The sequence below is a fragment of the Strix uralensis genome, chromosome 20, assembly GCF_047716275.1.
Source record: "Strix uralensis isolate ZFMK-TIS-50842 chromosome 20, bStrUra1, whole genome shotgun sequence".
Lineage (NCBI taxonomy): Eukaryota > Metazoa > Chordata > Aves > Strigiformes > Strigidae > Strix > Strix uralensis.
In genome coordinates this window covers 6,309,494-6,327,128 of record NC_133991.1, presented here as the reverse complement: position 1 = coordinate 6,327,128, position 17,635 = coordinate 6,309,494, and the positions used below count along the sequence as shown (strand labels likewise).

The window sequence follows — 17,635 nt, the reverse complement described above, 5'->3', positions numbered from 1 at the left end:
GGAAAGAAGAGAAAGGACATTATGAAATCCCACAGAAAGGCAAGGGGAGAACAGCGAGTGCGAGCAACCAGTCCTGCAGCCAGCCGGGCACCCTGCACCTCCATCCCCGGGGCAAGCTGGGACTGCCCGTCCCCGAGTCCCAGCGTCAGGGAACCAAAGGATGTTCGCTCTGCAGCTGCACCCACCCCACCAGCTCTCTATAAACAGTTCCACATATTTGAGTGCTTACCGCAGAGCGCGCTCCACCCGGGGCTCTCGCACAGTATCGCTTTCATCTGTCACATGGGTCAGGCCCGGACGGTCAAATCCAACATCTACTGCCCCGGTCATAAAGCTTCCCCGAGAGTCACGTATCCACTGAAACAACAGGGAGGTGACTACCAAGGCCAGGCCTGCCCCAAGGCGATGTTAAAAATAGGGAGCTCACAGTAAGAGCTGCCACTAACCACAGCAAAGGGAGAACCCGATACTGTCCGGCTCCAACAGCTCCCTCCAGCTCGCATTCATGCCTGGTCTTGACTCCTGCTGATGAGAGGAGAGAAAGGAGTTGCCTCCTAAACCAAGGCAGGTGCCCAGGAACTATACGAAGCAGGGCTGTACCCCTGTCCTTGACAGCTCCTTCCCCGCTTTAGGGCAGGCAGGCAGGGTCCCTCCAGTGCTGGAGCCTGCAGAGGCATTTTTCTGCCGGGCAAAATCTGTCCAAAAAAATCTGAAGGAGGATTCAGGACTCTGGAGCCAGATCGTGGCTGCCCCCTGTGGCGAGCCCCACTGCAGAAATGGGAGAAATGGCCCAAACTGTTCCAGAGAGTCACAGCCCAAGGGAGCTGAGAATTAGGGCAACAGCCCCTCAGAACTCCAGCACCCCAGGGCCCAAGGCTGGTACAGAAAGCTCACACGTGCCAGGGGAGATCCTCAGCGCACGTCCCCAGCCCGAGAGCGGGACCCTTGGGGGAAGCATCTCTGTGCAGATGCCACAGGAACGGAGCCACACAAAACCTGGGACACCCTAGGAACGACAGAGAGGGGACAGCCCAGCACAGAGGTGGCCAGGCACCGGCAGGCAAACCCAGACGTGACACAGGGCGCTGCCAGCCCCGCCGGGACACCAGCGATGGTGTGGAAAGGCAGGCATCTCCACACTTGACTGATGGGAATCGTGCTGACAGCCACGGGGGCAGCAGCAGAAGCAAGGAGGATTTTCTGGCGCCGTAGCACAGAAACACTCATCTGGCCAAGTACAATGGCCCTACTCCTTTACGGACGAGCTCCCATGGCTGATACCACAGGCAAACTTTCCGCGACACAAGTCTGGACCCAACAGCGGTGTGAATGTAAACAAGTTGGAGGAAGACAGGCAGGAGCAAGAAAAGCAAACGCTGTTGTTGGGAAAGGAGAGGAGTTACAGCATGAACCTAGAGAGATCCCAGACACCAAAGAGCAAAAATACTCCCATGGGCTTCTCATGGAAGGGAGAACTCGGTGCCCAGAGAGACACAAGAAACAAAGCTGCAAGCAAAGATGGGAAAGCACATTATTTTTCTGTTTTCAGTGCATTTTTCCTTGGGACACCACCTCAAACCATACCTCAGACTCCCCGCTGGAGTAAGGCAATCCCGCTCCAGTCACAGATGCGGTGCCTGGAGACTTATCTTAAATCCAATCCCACCAAAGCCTCACCAAGATGTTCTACAAAATCAAAGCACAATTTTTGCTGCATTTCTCCATTTGCTCAAGTTTATTATATTTGCAAAGAATTAAGTGAATGATTTGGCTGTTTCCAAACGAGCTGCGTTGCTTTTGCAGCACCGTATGTGAACCATGAAACTTTTTTTTAAATTGCAAAAATGGCTCAATACTTTCCCCAACAAGCTCCTGAGCTCCACAGGACAGAATCCTATTATTACTAATGTTAAAGAAGTACAGATGAGAGATTCATCCTATCTGATCTGGCCTCACAATAGAAATTTTGTTGGTAGAAGAGCTTACATGCATAATACTTGGCAGAAAACCTCAACTCTGATTTTGTTGTATAAACCTTTATTATGGTAAAAAGAGGAGGGAGAGAGGGCAGACTCCTAGGGAGATCATATGAATTTCATGACCACCCACTTCGCAGAGGACACTCATCTTTTGCATCGCACATAAGTACAGACCAGTCATTTAGCACACAAAGACGATTTTCTTTGTTGCACATCAGCCAATATGGTACATGCCAACTGTGGCAAGAACAACAGATGAAAGCCACAGACACAGTGCTAAGCAACTTGTTCAGCAACGCTCCAACTCGCATGTAAACAAGAGAGATTAGAGTTGGGTTCCCAAGGCCCTCGCCAGAGAGGAGCATAGGGATAGTCTCACCCTGCTGCACTGGGATTTGCGTGTACTCTCCACTCTGAGAAGCTGCCATTAGATTTCTCAAATCCCAGTGGAATAAGGGACCAGGGTTAAACAGAACATTACAAACATCCTTAATGATTTTAGAAACCTATAAGGCCTAGGAGACTCTGAAACTGCAATGTTTGAGTGCAGAGCAGGAAACCAGCACAGGATCAGGGCCAAGAAAGTGTGCTTATGCTTCTTTCAGCCCTGTGTGGCAGAAAGCCTTACTTGTCCTTAAAAGAGCTCATGATTGCAACACATTTCCCTCCACAAAGTTACTGTAAATCATAAAATCATTTTTACAGAAGTTTTCACCCACAAGAATGCTATAGAATTTGCAGGCTTCCCTTGCTAAGCAATACAAGTGTCATTTTCTCAGCTGCTGAAAAAAAAAGTCAGCTCAAATGAAACATGATAGCTCTTTAATGGCACACTGTTCTCCCGCCGGATCCAGCTCCGTCAGGCTCACCAATGCAGCTCCAGGTTCCACCAGAGGAGTTGCCTGCTTTGGTGGAGGAAAGAAGCATTTGTTTTTGACAGACACATGCTACAGCTGACAAAACCCCCCAAACAACTGATGAAATACACAGCACTAGGGCTTGTTCTCTCCATCAAACCAGGCAAAAAAAATTGCAACAATACATAAATGAAGACGACACAGCAACAGATTTCTACAATATGCTATATGCTGTCATGCCTTACCTCCTTGAAACTTGCTTTTCTAGTCCTTCAAAGTTTTGTCTCATTAAATTCCCTGTCACTGTTCTGTTTTAAGAATGTCCTTGTTAAAACTAAAACACCTGTAAGCCTTCCCTGGGCACTCTTGCCTCTTATTGGGAAAAAACACATGATCTTGGCATTCATTCAGTCTAAAGTGACAGATGCTTTAGATGCTAAAGTGACAGATTGCTTTCCCTTCCAACCCAAACTATTCTATGATTCTATCTCCAAGGAGACCTTATAGTGGCCTTCCAGTACTTAAAAGGGGGCTACATGAAAGCTGGGGAGGGACTCTTTATCAGGGAGTGTAGGGATAGGACGAAGGGTAAATGGTTTTAAATTGAAAGAGGGTGGATTCAGATTAGGCTTAAGAAAGAAATTCTTCCCTGTGAGGGTGGTGAGGCCCTGGCACAGGTTGCCCAGAGAAGCTGTGGCTGCCCCCTCCCTGGAAGGGTTCAAGGCCAGGTTGGACGGGGCTTTGGGCAACCTGGGCTAGTGGAAGGTGTCCCTGCCTGTGGCGGGGGGGGGGGGGGGGCTGGAACTAGATGATCTTTAAGGTCCCTTCCAACCCAAACCAGTCTGTGATTCTGTGCTGAAGAAAGTATGACAGAACTTCCCAGCTGCCTGCAATTCAAAATTCTACCTCCCCAGCTGTAAAAGAGTAAGGAATAGCAAGAAAAGAACATAAAAGCTAAGGCTGATTTCTTTGTGGTTATGTATTTACGGAATACTTGCTTTGGAACAAAGGTGATCAACGCCCACAGTTTCTATTGTGCTTTCCTGGATGTCCTCGAGTCAGCTGCAGATACCCACGTTAACCAGCGCAGCTCTAGAAATGAGCTGCCAGTTAATTGCTGCTGCACTGACAGGCAGGGAGTTCTGACACATAAGACAGGTCCTACACACACACACACACACACACACACTGGCTTTTTGGACTCCTGATGCAGTTTTACTTTTGGCAACAGTGTATTGCATTCATAAAAAAATACAAATTTTTGGCTACCTGAACTAATGTTAAGGTAGATAAAGACCTTGAACTCCACGGCAGTGTCGACTTAAGTACACAAGTGTGTAGGACCAGGAACAGGCCAGAGACCCCAACATCTGAAACAGCACTAGAACCCACAGCTATATATGGCAGGCAATTAGCATTTATTTAAGCCTCAAGACAATCCATCACTGCTGCGTCTCACCAACTAGCAAAACAGGTATTTTGCTCTTAGCCTTAGCTGAGCGGATTTGCTGGAAGCAGCCTGTGCCTCTGTCACACTACCTGCATGCCTCTGTCATGCCCGTCTAACTGCACTTTCAGTTTGTGAAGCTCTTCGATCTCTCGGTTGTGGCGCTCCGTTTTGTGCCGCACCAAAGAGCGGTAGAAGTGAATGGTGAAAACGACAAAAATCAGACCCACTGGGACCATGATGATGGTGGAGACCAGCGCTGACTGCCAACCCGCGTGGCTGCTGGGCTTCTCGGCGTTGGTGGTCTCGTTTTTCAGGATGGAGCCCACAGGCAGAAATTTTATCCAGCACAGAAGCACGACTTCCGCAAGGAAAAGGAGAATCCCCAAGACGGTGGAGAAGCCCCACGCCAGCTCGATGTAGGGGTGCATGCGCTCATGCGGGGATTCACTGATGGAGTTCAGGTTGTGGATGTTGCTCACTGCTTCCACGTTAGGCAGAATGCAGGTGCTGATGAGAAGGGCGAAGAGATGAACTGCCACGAGCACTGTCGTGCAGGCGCTGAAAGCGATCAGCAGCATCTGGGGGTACTTGTACTGTACCTCCAGCTGCACCTCCACCATGGCAACCTGGGGGGAAAGGAACAAAAAGCTTGTCAACAGCTGCTAGTTTTCGTCTTTTCAAGGCTTTCCTCCAGGAAAGCATCTTTATTCAGGAAGAGCACCTAAGGTCAAGTACACACTCAAGTGCTCTTCAGAACGGCAGCCTAGATGGATCACTGCTGTTTCCCGTGAAGACGTAACACGCAGTCTGCAGCCTGGCCTTTCTGAAGGCTCATGTGCACGTTTCTGCGCTGTAGTTTTCTGAAATAACGTATCTCTCCTTGCAACCGTGAGCCATACGAACTGCATCAAACCGAACACAGAGCAGAAGGAACTCATTAGACAAGTGGAGCTCGGAGGCAGCTGACAGCCTGCTAGCCCACCCGCCCATCACACGTTCTCCTTCCGCTTACTACTTGCAGCTGCAGTGCAGGAAGTTTTGACTTCAGGCACACAAAGAAAAGCAAAAGCAGCAGCTCTTCTGGCCAGCGGCCAGTAAGGTTTCACTACCCCCCGTGGGAAGCACACAAGCTACTTTACCGTTTAAGTTAGTCCATAGTTAAAATAGCTGCCTTCTATTCTCAGAACATTGGACGTTCGTTTTTATTACAAATATGCCCAGATACAAGTTATTTATATCCTCAAATTTATCCCTTGAGACCTAATAACTTACTGATATACTCAGCAGAAGTGGACAGCTACTGGCTTACGGGTGTGCTCAAAACTCAGAAGTCTGTTTTCTCAAAACAACAACTATCATATAGCAAGTCTCTAAAGCCGTCTATTTTTTCTTTAATCAAATAAAGCTTAACAAGCAGAATAAGCACAAGAGAGCAGGGGATTCTTCTGACATCAGAACTGGAGTCCTAGTACAGGCCTTTTAACTGGTTTAGCATAAGAATTTGTAATATTATTTTATCTATTTGTGAAGTAAAATAGTAGTGTGGTGGCATCCCTGAAAGGACTGCAGAAACCTTTTTCCTAAGAGAAGTCACAAAAGCAGCGGACAAGACTACCAAACATTGCTTTCTTGTAACTCTCTAGTGGCTTGCTTGGAGCTGCAGCTGCATTTCATGATTTGCACAGATACTAACTTGCCTGGCAGCAGACCAAACCTCTGGTGATCCAGGTGACCTGCTGCTCCAGCATGGCACAGCTTCCCGGATGCGTTAAGGAAAGGAGAAGCCGCTGCTTGGATGCCTGCCTCAGGGCAGTGCCTCAGGACCATCATGAGAAGGCAAAGTCCAAACCAGCAGCTTGATTCGGGTGGGGTAGAGTGATTTTGCAGAACAGACTCATGATTACCTTATCCAGACTTCGCGTGAGACCACTCCTGGGCAGCCATTTCAGGCTCTGTATAATAATCTGCACCATTCGCTCTGGCATAACTTGTTAATAATATTATTTAGGCACTGGAAGATTAGGGGTCTGCTTATGCTCTCCCTGTTGGTAGCCCTGAAAAGGATTAAAGGGGATGGAAGCAAGTACCTACGTTGGCATGACTGCTGCCTTACCTGCATCTACTTTGAAACCATCAGCAGCCTGAATGAGGGGATCCCAGTCAAGCCTGAACACATTTAATAGCAACCAAGACAGAACACGTGTGTTTGTGGTGGCAAATGGTCAACCTCTACAAGTCCAGGCTTTACACCTACATCAACTATTTATGATGTTAGAGACACCAAAAATACTGTGACAGTTCTTGGACACTCCCAGCCTTTTGTTCTGATTATGAACGTATGGGGGGTTTGCTTTTTTGTTTGTTTTTTGAAGTTTCTCATTTGCAGTTTATAGTAGTTCTTGTATAAGCACAGGATTGGCTTCACCATCTATTGCAAGGTCAATTTAATTAAAACACATTACACATTGCCTTGCATATGTTCTCTCTGCAGTTCCCCTTGTATTGATTCGAGGAGGAGATCAGACTTATTCTCTGCTGCACTGTTCTGTACAATAAATTTGTACAGTGCTGTGATTGTCAGTCACACTCTATCAGCCAGGAAAAGCTGCAGGTATATTGTCCATTATTGGGTGCTGTAATACCCAGAGACATAGTATTCAGCAAGCTGAATAGGAATTGTACCTGCATGTTCAATTTATAGTTTTATATTAAAGCTGAAAGCCTGGCTGATGTCAACATATCAATTTCTACTTGTTACCCTTCACATGAGCAGCACTTCTGAGCTAATTGGATGTTTCCTCCCAGACTAACCTATTCCCTAGGGCTAGCTTCAGCTGTGCAATGTGATGAATTTTTAACACTGACTGATGGCTCAGTAAGAGGTATTTCAGGGAAAAACATCAACAATCCACATAGGGCAGCAAGGCCAAAAAACAGTTCATTTAACCTGAACAAGTACTGGAAAGGTGAGTGAGTCTTAGTGCTTTACCCCATAGACTGTCATGTCATTCTCTGACCGGGATAAGAGAAAGAGGACAAGCTGACATAACCCATTTAAAAATCATTAAATACGCTGCTTAGTCTGTAAAACTATTAATATGTCATGTTTGATACAATTATACTGTTATGTGATAACAGCCCCCTTTATTTTAACCTCCTCCCAGAAGCCAAGGTGTCAAGGGCTTGACTTTGCAAGGCACTGAGCACTCTGCCAAGCCACAGAATACTCCAGCATAGGCTTAATTTTAAGCTTGAGAATCACCCTGTTGAACTCCATGCTCACAGGTTTGCTAAAGGACCAAGTACTCAGAATATTTTACAATTAAACTGCAATTAAATTACATGCAATTATGTTTTTTTTTCAGACCAGTATAGCTCAGATTGTCCACAACAAAGGTGAGGCTCATCTTGAGAAATTTAGACCAAGATAGATAATATCAGGCAAAAGGATGACAAATGGCTTAACATAAACCAGGTTACATTCACACAGATGGTCTGGCAGCCTGTAAAAACAATCACTCCAGTAGATCTGTTCGGGGTGGTTTTTGTTGTTGTTTTTTTGTTGGTTGGTTTTTGTTGGTTTTTTTTTAATCAAATACATATTCTGTAGCAATTGGACAAGTATTGAGAAGACTGATTAGCAGTAATAGCTCTTATTTCCATCAGGAAAATTATTAAGGAGGTTTCCTAAGCTCCCTCTAAAATCTCCTTTATCTGCAGCCTCCCTGGGGCAATGCAGTAGCCCTACAGCCCACCTCCAAACAGACCTGGCACTGGAAAGGACCCACATCCTCCTGATCTGCTCAACTCTCTGCCAGAAATACCAGAGATAGCATCGAGTATGAGGAAGGTTTGCATTATTCTGCAGCCCGTCCAGAAGGAGCTGGATTAAAGCCACCACCTGTTGATTAAATATCTATCAGCTCATAATAATTTTCAGCCAATATGGAACTGACTTGAATCAAACACACTGACAGGGAAGTAAATAAAGCAATAGCCAAGCCCTGTATGACATTTGTTTACATAGTTAAATGCACACAGGGCTTCAGAGAAACTATTTAAGTAACTTCTCTACTTTCATCGATAGCCAAATAGATGCTCTTATTAGAGAGTAAACATCCGTGTACTAAATACTTGTGTGCCAAATTACCAGCAGAGAAATAACCCGATAGGAATAGATACCTCAGCTTTCACTGAAAGGTCCGTTATGCTCAGCTGGAAAAAATCTTGCTAATAAAGAAAATTCCTTATTGCAAAAATTTTTATTTCTGAGAATTACTGATTTCAGGTGTACTTATGTTAAGCTGGTGATTATAATTAACACTACTTATGTGTTTATCTGACTTGTGTTTTAAACAGTTTAAAAAGAAGTCCAACGGTTAATTTTGTGTGTTTGCCAAGGACTTTCAGCAACTTTCTGTTGTGTGAGTTGAGAAGGCATGCTTTGTTTTCAGCTACTTGGTTCGGCCCCTCAGCGTGGGTGGGCTGCAAGTCCCAGTGATGCGATTGCACACCCCAGCATGGGCACCTGCCCGTGTAACCATGCTACCTAGATAGATCAGTTCACAACAATACAAAACTGTTAATTTAATGAACGGTCACAAATGACCAACGCAGAACTCAAGTAACCTAGAGGCACAAAGGGCACGCATGTGAGCGGCTTTTTAGAGTAAGAAAGCTTCTGGGTGAGTGAGATCTACAGGGGAGCACTCAACTTTCTCAAAACAAGGAGGGACCTTCCACCATTTCAGCACACAAGTTTGGTTACAAACCAATATATGCTGCATGGAAAAATTTTACAAGTTTTGCTTGCACACAGTCAGTGAGTGGACTCGCAAAGCGACCAAGCACCCTCTCTCCCCTGCTCCTGCTTAACTCCCTGCTTGTGTTTTTCCAACTTCACTTTGGGTAACCAACTTTGTCGTCCCAGACTGTTGTAATGTTACAGATGATTCACATTCTGGGGGATTGGGGGAGGAAAAAGCAGTGGAAGAAGCTAAAATAAAACAAGGAAAGCTATCCAGAAAGTTCCTGAGATCTGTCTTCCCCCCAGCTTCTGAGCTGCAGGATGCAACATCTTCACATCGTGTCCCACTCACCCAGGCACTGCCCCCTGTCTCTCTGCATTCAGCTGACAGACCTCAGGAAAAACCAGCCCTACCCATTTCCTGAGCAGAAAACCTCCCCCAAACAGGTTTCAATTCTCACTCCCAATCAGCAAGAACCAGAGGGGAGATGAAGAGGCTCACACAGCCACAGCGTGGCCCTGTTTTCCTAACACCACAGCTCCAACAGGTCTGAGCACCAGACCACTGACTGTCTCCATCTTGTTTATTTGCTTGCTCCCTGACATGTTTTGACCTATGCAAATAGCTTCCAGATAACACCCAAGTGCTGCACAGAGGAAAGCAAGTACCAGGGATTATTCCCAATAGACAGCACTGACAAAAAATATACCAGGTTTGTCTCCCTTCAGGCTACAGAGGCCTCTGACACCAGGTCTGAGCCTGCAGGGCCTCTTCTCAAAGCTCAGCATATAACAATCTCCTTGATCACGCTACACAAACTCCACTCTGGCAGACTGTGACCCAACCTCCACCTTATTTTAAACACCATGACCTGAAAAAACACATACAGAAATTAAGATAGTGTTCAGGATGACAGTAACCACAGGGGCCTGGAGGAGCTCCACGCCCAAGTGAAACCTCATGCAAAGGCAGCCAGGGATAAATGGCCTCAGGGCCAAAGGAGAGCCCAGGCCCTGTATTGTTTAGCAACATCGGTGGAGCACTTAGGATCATGTGCAGGTAGGGGATTAGTATTTTTAAAGGGCTGACTTGGGAGTGTGTGGGTTGACTGTTAGGCAGCTCATGTATCTGTGCTGCTTTGAGAGAGACAGCCCCAAACTTCTCAGCAGCAGCCAAGCAGAAGCCCCCAGGCAGATGCCTCCTGCCTCTTCAGAAAACAACAGTATGTCCTGCTTCTTCACAGGAGGAAAACTTTGATTAATAGATGATTTTAGAGAACCAAAACCCTAATGATCCAGAAAGCATTGCTACAAACTACACATACCATTGCAAATCCAGAGAGCAGAGCAGAGGTTCTGCTGGAAGCTTTCAGTTTGGCTCGGCTCAGGTACAATTTTCTCCACGAAAGGGCCTGAACAGAGTGGTGGTTTGATGTGACCAATTCCAGATAGCTCCGCCGGACCCAGTCCCGATAATCCATGCCTTTTGTGCCAGGTTCAGAGCAGCAAGCAGGAGTGGAAGGATCCACTGGAACGTTTAATTCAGAACTCATGATGAGAGAAATGCTGAGGGAACAAAATAGTCACATTCAGAAGGAGATAGCAGACAGGACAAGCATCAACTAGAAAAGATATGTTTAAACAAAGTTGCCCTCAGTCAGTAGAAAAATGATTGACAGAACAGAGAAAGGACTATCCACAATTGCTAAAAATGATCATGAGAACTAGGAAAGATTACACAAGTAACCCAGGAACTACTCCAGCAGGAATTCAGGAAGGCTGCACAGCATCTGGCTTTTCATTTCAAAGCTGGCATCTCAACTTTCCCCCTTAATTCCTCCTTGCTAATAGAAAATTTGTTTTACATAAAGACACCTTGTAAGTAGGGCCCCATCTTATAATTTTGTTTTAAGCTGACAGTTAATTTCACAGTGCATCATGGATTGGTTCCAAATGCATCTTTGTAAAGTACGAACGTAACGCGAGCTAGCATGTTCATGTTCAGGGAGTCACTTTTTGCTCTTTCTCTGGAAACCAGTTTTTTTCAGTTAAACCATTGCTCATCATAGCTCAGTTGAGATGGGACAGTTCTTCCCCAAGACTTCCCCAATAGTTATAGAGCTGTGTAGGGTTAACAAATGAACTTCCCGAGCTTCTACAGTTGGAAGTTAAATTTCCTGAACTTATCGGTCACAGCTGACCAAAAATTCTGTTCCCTTACTTCCACCAGTGGCTCTTAGCAAGGAAAAGACAATTCCAAGGGGAAAAGAGAACTGCCTTCCAGGTAGTTTCAGCATCTTGAGATTCAAGAGATTACACTGAAAGATGTAAGAAAGCAGCAAGACTGTTTCAGGTGGTGAATGCCACAGCTGCCAGCAGAGACAAGCACGAGGTCCAAACCATCCCCTGCTTACACTGCAACGTAGGCAAGCTGCTGCCCGGTGATCTCTGTGCCATCCACAGACACAGAATTCACTAAGTGTTTTGAGGAAAAAATTTCTCAACTCTGAGAAACATCTGTAACTAGATGTTTAACTCAGAAGAATGGAAACCATGATTTTCTGTTCAATCCACACACACAGAACTTTGCCACTGACCACCACGGCAGTAGCAGGTAGCAACACCAGAGCTGCACCACATGAGACCTTTCTGGCTATAAATACTTACCAGTTCCTAGGAGGAGGAGATGCATGCCCAGAATCACACACGGTGTGGTACTAATTAGTCCCAGCACCACACCTCAAGGTCACAGGCTGTTCACTTGAGAGGAGCCCCAGCCCTGCCCGCATGCCCCCTGCTCCACCCAGCTCTCCACGTACGCAGGCCACATGGTGACAGCTAATAAACCCATGTTTGCCATGAGATGTGAGGAAGTGGCAAAGATAAAAAGGACACCAGCTGCTCACAACTCCAAATGGTATTACTAAAAAGGAACAAAGCTGTTCCAGGCACAATAACAAACATTAGACTGCAGCAGCAAATAAAGCATTGCAGGTCGTGAGACCGTCTGTTCCTCAAGAGCACAGTGGACTTCCCAGCCCCCTCAGGCATAATAAGGATGGCAGCAAGAGCACAAGATGACTTCTTCTGGGCAGTTTTTGACAAGGCCACTATTACAGCCCCTGGAGGACTCCAGGGTGGCTCCTGAACTGCTCAGGAGTTTTCAAGTTATTAAAAAAACCAAAAAAGGCAAAAAAGAACTTGCACACAACAATAAAACCAGGAACAGAATAACACAGATAAACCTCCCTGCTTGCTCTGTGTTTCCAGAAAAGGCAAGAATCACCTATTTTACAGAACAGAGGGGGGAAAAAAAAAAAATAGATCTTTCCCCAAGCCTCCTGTGAGGATCAGAGACAGAAACATTATGTGAGCAGCAAAATGATGAAGCTGTTTCCTGTGACAACATCCTGTGTGGATTCTGCAATGTATAGTGTGGGGTGAACTTGTTAGCTTTGTCCTTAGTTTCCTTAGTTGAGACACTGATGGCCTCTACCCTGCCATTTATTTTCACAAAATACGTAGGAAACTTCAACCCCTGGGAAAAATTCCATTGAAAAGACAAATGAATTCAGAGGTTACAGAGGGAGAGCAAGAGTACCCAATCACATCTGCTTCTTTCCTTAGAAAAATAAGCTAAAAATACCACAAGGATGAATTTTCACTCCGGAGCAGCTCAAGGGATGTTCCAAAATAAGTAAATAACTTCAGAATAAAATCCATAAACACAGCCATAGCCCAAACCAAGCGGTAACAGGATGGCAAACTCACCTTCCTGGCTACGGACATGGAGGGACTGGATGGAGGGCTCCAAGGGCTGAAACACAAGACCAAAGAAGCATTTTACAGGCACCGTATCTTAAGCAGTTTCACTCTGGAAATGCTTTTCAGCCAGTTATCTGCACCAGGGGAGAGTTATTCTCGAGATTTCATGTTCCTGCCTCGCAACGTTAAAGGTTTAGGACCCTTGCTCTTACAGAGATAACTATCCTACAGGGTTTTACTGCACAGGACTGTTGAGTTTTGGATGGAGAATCGGGACCTCCCCAGAAGACCTCTTCCTCAGCCTAACAGCCAGCTCTGGCCAAGTCCATCCCAGCTGTGTCTTTAGTCACTTCCGTTGCACCACTGATGCATTTGACCCCGCTTCATTCCACACCGCTGAAGACAGAAAGCTCTCTGCAATTGCTGCCTCATATCGATTTTGTTAATCTGCCCAGCACCGTCCTTCGGAGCAGCAGGCGTCGCGGGGAAAGCCTCCGCTGTGCCTTACATCCCAGCTGCCCCTGTGCAGTTGCGAGCGCACGTGCGGGGATTTCTCCACAGCAGGGAACGAAGCAGACGCCGCCGGGGCTGGGATACGCGGATCCCCCTCCTGCTGCTGGCGTGCTCTGAACAATCGCCCGCAGAGCGCTGTCTCAGCGGCACTGTCACCTTCTCTGCCTGGCTCTGAGATGCCAGCCCCTGCCTCAGATCCAGGTTTCTGCCCCACGCCCCGAGACTGATCAGTGTGTTTGTACCAGCGCCTTTCTCCCCTGTATAGGATCGTTCAAGACCCTACACGCTGTGGCTAAGCCTAACCCCAGGCCCCACTACTCCCTCTTCTTCTGCTACTCTGGGCTCCCCAAGCTCAGGCCCTCTTTGCTACAGGGAACCCATTCCCATGTTTCCTGGCTTGGATCCCCCCCCCAGCATCACCCCTGGGATGTCACACCATCCAGGCAGGGTGTGACCCCCCCCACAGCTGTGACCACCCTTAACAGCAGCACACCTCAAGCAGGGTGGGGATCATTCCCCGAGCAGGATGTGACCCCCTCGCCCCACCACCACGGCTGGGATCCTACTCACAGGGCACCACCTGAGCAGGGAATTTCTCCTCTTCCTTCCCAGCCACCCTCAGCACACCGCAGGCAGGATGTGATCCCACACATTGAGGAGCTCCCCTCCAACAGCACCCTCAGACAGGGGATCCCCCAGGCCAGGACGAGACCCCCCTCACAGTCAGGACCCTCCCTTCCGAAGACACCCCGGACAGGGGATCTTCCATAGGCAGGATGGGACCTCCTACCACCGGATCCCTGTCCAGCGTCCCAAGGATCGCCCGCATCTCCTCGGGCAGGATGGGACCCGCTCCCCCCCACAGCTGGGATGTCCCTTCCAACAGTACCCTGGGTCAGGGGCTTCCTTGCACTGGAGGTGTCTCCCCTACAGCACCCCCAGCGAGAGGATCCCTTTGTCAGGATACGACCCCGAGAGCTGGCCCGCCCTCTGCACCCCAAGGGAGCTCCAAAACACTGCCGGGGCGTCCGCCGGGACCCCCTTCTCTGCCCACAGCGCACCCTTCCCACATCCCCAGCACCACCCAGCTAGGCCGGATGAGGCGCACATCCCCCACCTCCCCCCTCGGGCAGGGGAAGCTCCATCCAGGCAGGATAAGATCAACTCCCCCACCCCGCCCCTCCTCCCCGCACCCCGCGCACGGGATGCCTCCGCCCGGGTAGGACGAGACCCCCTTCCCCTGGGGTACCCGGGCAGGAGATGCTCCCATCGATGCAGGATGGGCTCCCCCCAAACACCCCGGCGGGGACGACTCCCGCCACCCCGGGCAGGATGAGACACCCCACCCCACCGCCTTCCCCCCAGCCCCCGGGGTAGGGCCCCCCACGCGGGCAGGATGAGGCCCCCCGGCGCCGCGGGGGCGGGCCCTGGCTCACCGCGCTGGCTGGCCGGGGGCCGGGCCGGGTCGGGCGCGACACCCCGGGAGCACCCGCCGCCGCCGCCGCCGGCTGCCGAGAGCCGGAGCCGCCTCCGCCGCTGCCAAGGCAACGCCGGGCACCCGCCACGTGACCCGCAGGAAATGGGGGGGCGGGCGGCTGACCCGCCCTCCTCACGTGACCGCCGCCTCATTGGCCCGTGGAGACGCCACGCACCGCCCCTTGGCGACAGGGCGGGGCCGCGGCCGATGCGCAGCGCCGAGCACCGGGGGCTGCGGGCCGCGGCTGAGCCCCCCCCCCCAACCCCGAGCGGGTCCGCTGGCAGGAACCGGGGCCTCCTCTCCCCCCTCTGCCCCCCTGAGAGAGGGGGTGGTGGTTTGGGGGTTTACTAAAGGGGGGCCTGTACTTCGCGGTTACAGAGGGACATCCCCAGCTGTCGGCAGCGCCTCCGGGGCCCCCGAGCCGTTCCAGCGGCGGGCTGGCATCCCGGGGGCCGCAGCCCTGCGTCAGCACGCACCGGTGGGAGACAAAACCCGGTGTGCGGCTCCCTAAATTCATGGTCGGGGTGAAACCCTCCCCACTGATAAAAACGTTACTCGGTCTGGACATTGCGTCTTTCCACAGAGAAGGTATTGGTGCAATGGGATGTAAACGTGCTTTTATTACAATTATTAATTATACAGCAAAAAGTCGCCACTTACATAAGTCAAAAGGCAGTGCTGACTTCTGCCTCCGCCGAGCTGCAACATCCTCTGGCTGAAGCACGGCCAAGGCTCCCTGCGTGGAGGAGGGCCAAGGAAGCCAGGCTGCTACCTCCCTGCATTCCTCCTCTAGGGACTCGCAGGAAATCCTGTATAAACCCATCAAAAGAGCAAGGGTAGGGACAGACTTAAGGGAAAAAGGAAGGAGTTCCTTCCCTGAAAGATAAAATGCTGAAAGGCGGCACAATGGGGTCAGCTTTATCACAGGGTAAATCCCATCTTCCCGAATTCACTTCTACCTGGGGGAGGGAAAAGACAAACACTTCCTAAAAACTTATTAAAAAGACAAATATATCTGTTATCCTGAGCATGCTTGTCACCTCTGAGATTATGAATACCTCTGCTGGGTTACAGCACTAAGGCTGCTGTCTCTCGGGGTCCCACGCTCCCACGAACGCAAGTAGAAATGGAACAGCAGCAAACTTTAGCCCCTGAAGATTAGTCTCCATCAGAGAAAGGAGAGGGACTCCTCTAGAAAAGAATCCAGAGCAAGAATTTAACGTAAGCAGGTCAAACTCCTTGGCAGTTTAAAGCCTTCACATTATTACTGCTTTTTCAGTGCCCTATTTGGAATAGGAAGCAATTGTAGAATTGCTCCTCATTTACTACACATAGGAGCACTTCCCTTTTTCTACTCCATGGACGTTTTCCCCGTTTGAGGTCACAGAGTACTTGCATTTTGTCTTAATGAAGAAACATCCCTTCAAACGCTCACTCTGAAGTGCCTTTGTATTCTGGAAGACGTAGTACTGACACAAACCACCACAACATGGCATAGTATTTTTCAGAATTCATAGCAACACCTACCAAATACAGCTCCTACTGTTACATTCAGCCACCCCAGCAAGAAAGACCGTAAAGCAGATACCACCTTCAGCAACACATTCTCTTTGCTTTTTATGGATTTCACCTACAAACTTAGCATTCCTACAAAATGAAGAGTATGAATAATTCAGCACGGGTAACAATGGCGTCTTAAGGAGGCAGGATGAGGCCACACAACCTGAATTTGTTTAGTTCATCAAGACAAACTCAAGTCCATCTTCCCCACGACTGAGAAGCGTGTCCTCATGCAGCAACATCTGCTCTACTTAATGCAAAACAGCCCTTATTTATTCAGCTCCAAAGCCTGACAAGCTCAGAGGCAGAACAGTCTTTGTTTATTTGTGAGACTCTCGGTTCTTCTCTGTCCACGAAAGCTAAGAAACATCACAACGTTTTTATGGCTTATTCTACGACATGGACGTATCAACAGGGTTTACCTGCCCTAAGGGGGATTCAAGTGAAGCAATTCTCATAACTCATCCCTCTCCACAGGGAAAACGCCAACGACTGCAGAACATCCATTCTGCAGCTTAAGCGCTAGAGAAGGAAACACTGTCACAACTTACTCTGAAGCACCTGCCTCTGCGGAGATTAAGCAGAAAACAATTCCATGCAGCTCTCTAACCCAGGGGTGGTGGGGATATGGACCTTGCAGCTCAGAAGCTATCCAGCTCTTTAAGTCTTTGGGTATGTACAGGGGAACTAAACACAAACATCACTTGCACTTGATCACATCCACTTCCCCGCCACCACGGTAACACCACTGAGAAGCCATTACAAAAAGCCAGCTCAGGCAAAATGCAGGATTTCTGGCAGCACTGTTCAACAAAGGCTCAATCTAAAAAGAGATTCTCCCTTTTTATTGTTTTTGCTTTAAATAATTTGGCATTGACAAAGGCTTGAGAAGAAGTAGCACCACATTCTGGATGCCAAGGTCCTGGGATGAGCATGTCTGAAAGATAGCAGGCACTTCTAATTAAAGATACACAGAAAAGACAACAACCTACGTTGCAAATAAAACCACCACTGCATATGCTTTTCATTTAAGCACCAATAGTAAATATATATACGGATGTTATGCTTCCTACTAGGGAACCCGAAGGTCAAAGCAGAGAGCTCAAGCAGAGAGAAAGGCAAGGGTCATTGCATGAAGCTGAACACAAGCAAAACCATTCCATTCCAAGCCTTTCTGCCACAGGATTTAGAGGCTTTACAGATATAATCTTTTGGCAAAGCTATTGTTCCAATCCAAAAGCAAAAAGTAAATGAAATGCAGCTAACACCTTTTTCCATATTTTCATG

General features: G+C 48.4%; 1 protein-coding gene across 2 annotated transcripts; it reads right to left on the bottom strand.

The window, feature by feature from the left end:
• Positions 1 to 2,020: 2,020 nt before the first annotated feature.
• On the bottom strand, positions 2,021 to 17,591 carry ORAI2 (ORAI calcium release-activated calcium modulator 2). 2 transcript variants are annotated; one of them, XM_074890126.1, is made up of 6 exons: positions 15,847 to 17,591; positions 15,449 to 15,597; positions 12,805 to 12,850; positions 10,359 to 10,599; positions 4,376 to 4,912; positions 2,021 to 2,884 (listed from the first exon to the last, which is right to left on the bottom strand). In XM_074890126.1, exons 4-6 carry the CDS (start codon positions 10,584 to 10,586, stop codon positions 2,780 to 2,782), a joined length of 870 nt encoding a protein of 289 aa, XP_074746227.1. In that variant the 5' UTR covers positions 10,587 to 10,599; positions 12,805 to 12,850; positions 15,449 to 15,597; positions 15,847 to 17,591; the 3' UTR covers positions 2,021 to 2,779. The 2 variants fall into 2 exon arrangements, with proteins under 2 accessions (XP_074746227.1, XP_074746226.1); XM_074890125.1 differs by lacking the exons at positions 15,449 to 15,597; positions 15,847 to 17,591 and adding an exon at positions 14,748 to 14,855.
• Between the last annotated feature and the right edge of the window lie 44 nt (positions 17,592 to 17,635).